Source organism: Ruditapes philippinarum, unplaced genomic scaffold (genome assembly GCF_026571515.1).
Source record: "Ruditapes philippinarum isolate M1 unplaced genomic scaffold, ASM2657151v2 ctg16640_1_1_1_1, whole genome shotgun sequence".
Taxonomy (NCBI): domain Eukaryota; kingdom Metazoa; phylum Mollusca; class Bivalvia; order Venerida; family Veneridae; genus Ruditapes; species Ruditapes philippinarum.
In genome coordinates, this window is record NW_026852153.1 from 2,653 (window position 1) to 12,174 (window position 9,522).

At 32.3% G+C, this 9,522-nt stretch overlaps 1 protein-coding gene across 1 annotated transcript; it reads left to right on the plus strand.

Annotated features, from left to right (window-relative positions):
• The first annotated feature begins 6,125 nt into the window (after nucleotides 1-6,125).
• On the plus strand, nucleotides 6,126-7,518 carry LOC132750783 (uncharacterized). Its single transcript, XM_060740829.1, has one exon. The coding sequence runs from the start codon at nucleotides 6,192-6,194 to the stop codon at nucleotides 7,077-7,079; it is 888 nt and encodes a 295-aa protein (XP_060596812.1). The 5' UTR covers nucleotides 6,126-6,191; the 3' UTR covers nucleotides 7,080-7,518.
• Nucleotides 7,519-9,522: the final 2,004 nt, after the last annotated feature.

Sequence of the window (9,522 nt, forward strand, 5' to 3'; positions counted from 1 at the left end):
ATTTATATTCAATTTGTGAATACATATATAGAGAATTTAAGAGCTATTGTCGACACCAGTTGTACAAAGAAAAGAAGCGATAAACCGAGTGAAGATAGATACCCATATTTTGAATATTTACATGCAAAGAAACCCAGCCAATAGTGAATTTGCAAAAAATGTCTTTTTCCAAACAGTTATCTTACTGGATAAGAAGCTGACCTTCTTGTCAATAATAGTTATTTCATTTTATGCTGTGAGAGAAAACTAAAAATAAGCAGTCTCGTATAATGGCTAAACTTAATAATTTGTTTTGTAAAATTTTGTTTAAACTAAGAACAGAAGAATTGAAAGATTAAATACAATCTTATATTATATTACTTCGAAAATGCTTGTCTGTAACGATCGGAAAACGTGCAGAATTAAAGTCTTGATATTGAAATGAAACTAGGAAACTCAAAGGCAATTCATATGAAAAAAGGACCCCACAAATATATGGACAAAAACACATAAATAAAATGAAAAATTTAAAAATAAATAAGTAAATACCCAAAACAATTGATAATTTAATGAATGTAAATAATTCTTACCGTTCTAACACATTGGCCGTGGTTTCTTTGATTAACCTAGGTTCTAAGCATTCTGTTCAATTGTTACGGAATGAGTGACATGGGAAAATATCGGGCTTTGGCCCCTTGTAACAATCCTCTGGAAGACAAATCTGATGTATATGACCTTTGATCAATGCTGGATTGATGAACAATGGCGGGAAAATAATATATAGATGAATGAATTGATGTTCGAGCTCAAATATCGTTCTGTTTGTAATTATAATTGGTTAAACGGAGAGCATTAGCCATTAATTCCTAATACACATGTATATTGAAATAACTCGGTCAAAATGATTGTTTACATGCAGTCAATAATGTATGCAAGCGGTAGTCTGTAATAGAAATTTCAAAACATTCAGTATCGGAATTTGCATTTTTGTTTTACATTTAGTTTCTGTTCAAAGCCTACATGTTTGTTTATGTAGTAACTAAATTTTAATTGAAGAGAATGATAGAGAAGCATGTATTGACAGTAAAATAGAGAATAAAGAATCCCTAAAGAAAGCCCAATACGACAAAATTGAAAATGTTGCAGGCTCTGTTTGACTGAGCCTGTTCATGGACGGTACTGGAAAGTGCAAGTAACCATCCACGCCCCTTAGCACCGGCTTAAGCAGAATTCATTATTTAAACACAAAAATGGTGAAATTTTTAATTTAGAACACCCGAAGATGTGTTCATACGGCGGTTATCATGGAACCCTCAATGTGACACTGTAGTGTCATTCCATGAAAAGCGGCGTATGGGCCCCAAGTAAAAGAATGCGTTTGCCCTAATCGAGAAAATAATTGGCGGAACTAAATAAAATTGAATTTTGAAAGGAGATATGAGTATATGAAGCCTGTATATCACAGAAAAGACGTCAAAAGACAAATTTAAAAAGCAGGTAACATATCCTTAGGGTGACTATACACTATTCAAGTAGGAATATTAGAACCACCCAAGTGAAAAAAGGCCTAATACAGGAAACTTAAAATACCATCATTAAAATGTATACACAACAATAATGTCGTGCTGAACGATCTTTAAGGATCGAAAATATAACATCATTATTAAATATAAGGGGATACTTTTTTCAGCCGCCACACGGCACAAACAACACGGATGTGACAATGAAATAGAGAGAAAAAAAACAAACAAAAAAACAGAGTCCCAACATGGCCCCTTAGCACCGGCTTAAGCAGAATTCATTATTTAAACACAAAAATTGTGAAATTTTTAATTTAGAAACAACCGCAAATGTGTTCATACGGCGGTTATTATGGAACCTTCAATGTGAAACAGTAGTGTCATTCCATGAAAAGCGGCGTATGGTCCCCAAGTAAAAGAATGTGTGTGCCCTAAAGGAGAAAACAATGGGCGGAACTAAATAAAATGGAATTTTGAAAGGGGATCTGAGGTTATGAAGCCTGCATATTAAAGACGTCAAAAGACAAATTTAAAAAGCAGGCAACATATCCTTAGGTTGATTTGACACTATTCAAGTAGGAATACTTGAACAACCCAAGTGGAAAAAGGACAAATACAGGAAACTAAAAATACCATCTAAAATGTATACGCAACAATGAAGTCGTGCTAAACGATCCTTAAGGATAGAAAATATAACATAATTGATTAAATGTTTGGGGAGACTTTGTTCAGCCGCCACACGGCACAAATAATACGGATGTGACAATGAAATAGAGAAAAAACAGAATCCCTAAAGAAAGCCCAACACGGCAAAATTGTAAATGTTGCAGGCTCGGTTTGATTGAGTCTGTTCATGGACGGTACTGGAAGTGCAAGTAACCGTCACGCCCCCCAGCACCGGCTTATGCAGAATTCAACATTTAAACACAAAAATTGTGAAATTTTGAATTTAGAAACATCCGCAGATGTGTTCATAATGCGGTTATTATGGAACCTTCAATGTGACACAGTAGTGTCATTCCATGAAAAGCGGCGTATGGTCCCCAAGTATAAGAATGCATGTGCCCTAAACGAGAAAATAATGGGCGGAACTAAATAAAATGTAATTTTGAAAGGGGGTCTGATGTTTTTAAGCCTGTATATCACAGAAAAGACGTCAAAAGACAAATTTAAAAAGCAGGCAACACATCCTTAGGATGATTATACACTATGCAAGTAAGAATACTGGAACAACCTAAGTTGAAAAAGGCCAAATACAGGAAACTAAAAATACTATCTAAAATGCATACACAACAGTAAAGTTGTGCTGAACGATCTTTAAGGATCGGAAATATGACATCATTGATTAAATGTACGAGGAGACTTTTTTCAGCCGCCACACGGCACAAATAACTCGGATGTGACAATGAAATATAGAAAAAAAAACAGAATCCCTAACGAAAGCCCAACATGGCAAAATTGTAAAATGTTGCAGACTCGGTCTCATTGAGCATGTTCATGGACTGAACTGGAAATTGCAAGTTACCGTCCACGTCCCCTAGCACCGGCTTAAGCAGAAATCAACATCTAAACACAAAAATGGTGAAATCTTGAATTTAAAAACATCGGCAGGTATAAGCCATACTTATCAGTAATTTTCTTTCTTTTTCTTAACAAAAAAGTTCAAATATTGATTAAGAATTTACATTTATCAAATATTGATTAAGAATTTACATTTATCGTTTGCAGCAAACTACAGGCACTTAGTTCTTTGTCATATTCTGGAGTCAGTATAATTCATGTAAACATGTAAATTATATTTTCAAATCATATTCATAAAATTTATTTTGAGATGTGTTCAATGTTAATAGTATATCTTTAAATATATAGCGACATGAGATATGATTTTCCAAGATAATCATTCTGTAAAATCGACCTTAACAATGAAATAAGGCCATGTTTAATTGTTATATAATTTTGCTTTTAAAACAATATTTTTCTGACATAAATCTCTACAGTGTTACTTTTATGCTACTCATTTAAATAACAAACATACAAACCCGAAATTAATATACTTTCTTGGTATCTTACATTAATAACACACACGTATTATGTAACATTAAAGTGTACAGTCTTCCATTTAATTCTGCATGGGAAGGGCCTTCATTAATACATGTTGATTTTAAATATGATTATATGTCTCCATGTTTTTATTTTTGTTTTATTAAATGTACTCTTTATGTAATATGATTACTTTTTAAAGAAAACTAATGTGATTAAAGCGATGTTATGCTCATTTTTTCGTTTACGTATTGATTTGAATTATTTTATATACTTTTTATTTAATAATTGACTTTTTTAATGGTGAATGACTAATAATCATGTCATGGTCATGTGAATTTTGATTATGTTTCGTGGTAAAATACTTTTACTGCAAAATGTGAAGTTATTTCTTTTTTTAATTTGAACCTGTCAACTGCATTTGGATGGGCATAATGTTACTTTATATCAATATAGGCCTATATGAAGCCGTTCGAAAATTTGCTGACATGTGCATTTAACATACGTTTAACCACGTGTAGCAATACAATCTTTTCTTTTCGATTTTATATCATAATGAATAATTAGCAGCAGCAATGTAAAACGTTGAAAAGCATATTGTATAAATGCATGTATATGTTTTTTCGTTTTAGGTGTTCCTACTAAATCTTTTTGTACAAACCAGGTAGAAATCAAAGTCATAGCCAATTTTCTTAACTTGCGGGATCAATACTTGACACTTATCTGTTATCAATGTGTGACTATCTAATCGGCAACATGTCTTCAGATGTAAATGTCCATTATAACGTTTCACAAATGTTTACATAATAGGAAGAAATATAATAATACCGCATATACATTTACACAGCCATTAAGAAGCAGCGACCAAGCCATTGTCTTGTTATTTATTAAGTCAAACGGTATAATTGTTTCACTATATTTAAAATAATCAGTTTCATTAACATATAGGGCATTTGAAGATAACACTTATTTAAATTACGTATATTATATTTCAGGAATGCAGACTACCTTATGAACTTATGAAACCTCGACAAATGGATAAATCGCAACTAGCTAAATCACTCGAGTGCATTAACGACTCCTTGTATCCTCGTAACTGTAAATAATTATCATCATGGCGGATACAATCATTTAGAAATGATATGAATTACATATTTTATATTTTTATAAAACATTATTTTCTACTTGCATTTATTCTTTGACTTGTTAAAGGTAAAGCAATAATTGGACTCTGTATCGTTTAATGAGTTAACATTCATCATGTGTTTTTAAACCGCTTAAGATAGCCAGTAATCTTGATGATAGAAACAAGATCACTGCTAGGCGGAGTATTATATGCCCGAAAGTGTTTTTTAGTAAGGATGAAGCATTTGTAAGACATGGGAATTAAATAAAGTATTACTTCCTTCAAAAAGCAATCTTCTTTAATTATAGCTGGAGAACTTTCATATATATATACAGTTGCTGCAACTGTTTCCAAAGCACCACCATCAAGTTGTTATCTTGTAAGTAGAAATGCTACGACTATGTTGAGCGGAAACTGTTTTCAGTTTAATCGTAAAAGTGACCTTGACCTTTGACCTTGTAACCCCAAAATCAATAGGGGTCTTCTACCCAATATGGACAATCATCCTATGAAGTTTGAATATTGTGGGCCAAATGGAATTTAAGTTACGCTACGGAAACTGTTTTCAGTTTTAAGGTTACAGTGACCTTGGCCTTTGATCTTGTGACCCCAAAATCAATAGGGGTCTTCTGCCAAATATAGACAATCATCCTATGAAGTTTGAATATTCTGAGCCAAATGGAACTTAAGTTATGCTCCGGAAACTGTTTCCAGTTTTAAGGTTATAGTGACCTTGACCTTTGATCTTGTGATCCCAAAATCAATAGCGGTCTTCTACCTAAGCTTACTAAGGGTGAGCTTTAAGGATAGTTGAATGTCCGTCGTCAGTCGTCCGTCCACACTTGTTCGTTTACACTCTAGCGGTCACATTTTTGCCTCAATCATCATCAAACTTTGTCAGGATGCTTACCTTGTTGATAGCGCGGATGAGTTTTTGTGTGGGTTTGTGTTGTCTCGATGAACATGTAACTAACACTCTATTGCATGGATGCTTTATTCATGTTTAAATCAATGTGTGTTTAAGTGGTTCATGGTATTTTTTTTTACACATTAAGTATAAACTTTATCATAAATTACACAATAGATAAGGTGTTTCATAAATTATAGTAAAACATATTTAAAGCAATGTTTATAAAGCCATGGAAAGAAAGAAAAGGGAAAAAGACATTTATTTTGATTTTTATATTACCACATATGATTTACTTACTGATATACTTTCGTATTTACGGCGATTTTAAGTTTGATTCTAAAAGGTTTTGGGGCATAGATCAAAATATTTCGGTAAGTATCAAAGACGTGAAAGTCAAAGATTAATGATTGCACATATGATCTATTGTAAGGAATAAAATGTTTCTGCTTGTATCGTCGTGAAATTGGTAAAGTATTTACATTGGGAATTCCCATGGATATATTTTGATATATATATTAAGTGATTTTAAATCTTTACTTTATAGGATCAAACAGAATCCAAAAGGAAGTATAACAAGACTAACGTGCACTCAAACACGTGAAAATTACAGGTAAATATGCATGAAAACTCTCTTGAAAACGACGAAAATGATGTGCAAGATCATAAAGTAAAACTGAGAAATGAGACAATCGTTGCATTGGAGAAATTAAAATCTGAAATAATGAGAAACGACACAGAACCTTTGTTAACATTATTCACAACATGGAATAATAGTCCAGTCAAAAATGCAGTTCATAACATCACTCTAAGAAACTGGATGACACTGCGTCCGTATGTGGTGCCGGTTATTTTCTTATATGATAATTTGACGAAGCAAGCTGGAGGCGGGATTCCTATTTTGAAGTATATGTACATAGATGTCATGCGATTGTTTAAATCAACATTCTATGCATACAGTAATGCTGATATATTGTTTACCGACACTCTGATTTATACATTATTTTCTCTTAAAGAATATATGAAACACATAAGCATGCCCATTCTTGTTGTAGGCAAAAGACATAACGTCAATTTCCTAACTATGTCAGAAGGGTTATCTTGGAAAAGTATAACGCAAGTAGCTCAAATGCGCGGTAAACTTTTCAATGGTTTTGCAGAAGATTACTTTATAACAACTCCTGAATATCCTTGGAGAGATATAGCAGAGGTCGTCATTGGACGGCCGGCCTATGACAACTGGCTAGTATATCGGTCAAGAAAATTACAAGTTAATGTAATTGACAGCACAAATACAATTCTCGCTGTACATCAAACTACAGGTTCTGGTAACTACGAGGGGCATAAACAAACCAATTCAAATTATAATCATAATTTACTTGTAAAATTATATAAATTTATAAAATATAAAACTGGATTTATCGAATGTATTGAAAAATATACAGACTATAAAAATGAAATACTTCTTGTAAAAACGAGGATTGTGGAGAAACAGTGCACGGTATGATCCATGAAGGGTATATAGTTTTCTTCAGTATCCTTATTTTTGGATATGTTTCCAGCTTAATTCCATGTTGTTGCTAGACTTGATTAATGTCTGGTGCAACGACACCAACCCTAAGCGGTCTTGACAATATGTATAAAGTAACAATTATTGCATACTTTAAATAAACTTGTATTAAATGCATTATCATGTATTGCGCTTTATGCCTTTGTTCAGTCTTATTATTATTTTTTCATGTATGGCTGAATGAGACTATTTTGTACTCCTTTACATGGATTTAAATAGTATTTGACACTGTATTTGAAATATTCATATTACAAATTAAATATTTTGTGTGATCAGTATCAAGCATTTCCTACTATATCACATTTTTTTCTTTCTCTTTTTTTTCTTTTTTAATAATTTTAATTTAACCGAATCATTTTCATACTAGTTTGTACATTAGTTAATTCTTAAAACACAAAGGAAATTGTAAGCTAACTCAATAATCACAATCAAGTTTAATAGTTTAAATTAAAGCAATACGGAAGTAATATTGTACAAAGCAGAAGCAGAATTTGTTGACACCGATGCATGTCTTATGTTCGGCGGCAAAAGGACCTGTTTTTGTAGGCTGTGTCACCCTAAACTGTATTATCACACAGCACTCGTTTTGTTTTCGAACTTCAATATATAAGCCCTTGCGCTTATTTGCATAGCATCATGTATCATTAAAACATATTTCAAATTGATAGATTTGATAATAATTTTTGATTAATTATTCTACTCTGAATCACTTTCAAAGTTCTTTGCATCTGAAATTGTAAATTGTAATGCATTGAATTGTTAACAATAATGGTATGATTATATTGGCAAAATGTCTTATACAAGCTTTGCTAAAATGCACATTGGACATGCATATATTCTTTTTTATTATAATAATAAGCTTTATGTTGGTTCACGTTACATTTATCATTTCTCTGAATTCTGCTGTCAATCATTTCATAGTCAACATGTGCATCAAAATCATTATGAATGACAATCATTTAATATGTTATTAAAACTATTATCATTAAGTTCTACGTTTTGAATAAATGTAAAACCGATATTTTTGTCATCTTGAATAATATTTAATCATAAACGTCAACATCCAAAACAATTTCAAAACGTTTTGCTAGGAATGTTGTGTGACACACCATTGATTTGTGCGTCTAAATCAAATCTTGGTACGTTTAGCTCGTCCTGGTGGCTGGCATAGCCATTAATTTCTTCATTTTGATTAATGTTCAAAACAGTTTGCTTGGCATGATGAGTGACATAACCGTTAATTTATTATTTTTCAATTCTAAGACATGTTGCTTGTATAGCATAAAGAAGAACAACAAGAAACGGGAATAAAAGAAATAGTAAATACACAATATGGGATTTCGGATCAACAGCATACCCGACAAAAGCAGGCCATGTTTAAGCTAACCTCAAGGTAGCCATAAGTCAATTTTCCTTAGGGTTGAACTCACGCCTGCTATCTTACAAACCAATAAACATTGAGCCAAAGAAGCTATTCTTCTGCTGTTTGATGTGGAAAATGAATTTTTGCAGCTTTGTTTAATGCAATATTCTACAAAGAAAACATAAAACAATTTGATTACAAGGCATCTTTTAAATCATTAAATATAGTTAGTCTACATATAGCCTAGGTCAAAACGTTTCAACAAAAAGTATGTTTTACAATGATAATGATAGTATATGAATACGTGTAAACCAGTCAATATTATTAAAATTAAATGAACATGCGTCAATCAGCTACATTCTTTTGATATCAATTTTATTAGGCTCGACTGATATGCGCAGAAAGGGCTCGGCAAGTCTCGCCCCTTTCTACCCCGTATCAGCCTCGCCTGATAGAATTGATATCAAAAGATAATAATTATCATGTTATTCTCTATAAATCGCCCTCAGACGTTTGAACTATTTTTACCTTAAAGATGTCATTTATACAATTCATGTAGAGGACTTCAATGGCATGCTTCATGCCATATATATCTACATTTTGCGCATTGGAGTATAGGAGAAAAGGCATGATTACAAAATGAATCGTCTGTTTTTAGTAAACGAAGTTGCTCTTGGAGTTTGATCATATTTTATTCCATATGATGAGTCAAGCAACCTATGTAGATATTATCTAATTAGAGGATTTTAACGACATATTTACTTTATGAATATTTGGCAATTTAAGACCTGATGGACATGATTTATATAACTTTATTATAATTCAATGTTATATACCAAAACTGAATGGATAATTGTCGTGTCACTCATATGACAACCGTTTATTTTGTTTTGAAGTTTTTGCTGATCCAAAGGTGACAAACTGTCTATTATAAGAGGGGAACTCACGACTCCCTTTTGCAAAGCATTAACTAATACTCTTTATCACTGTTCCAAACAATCCATAAATGGACGCAGT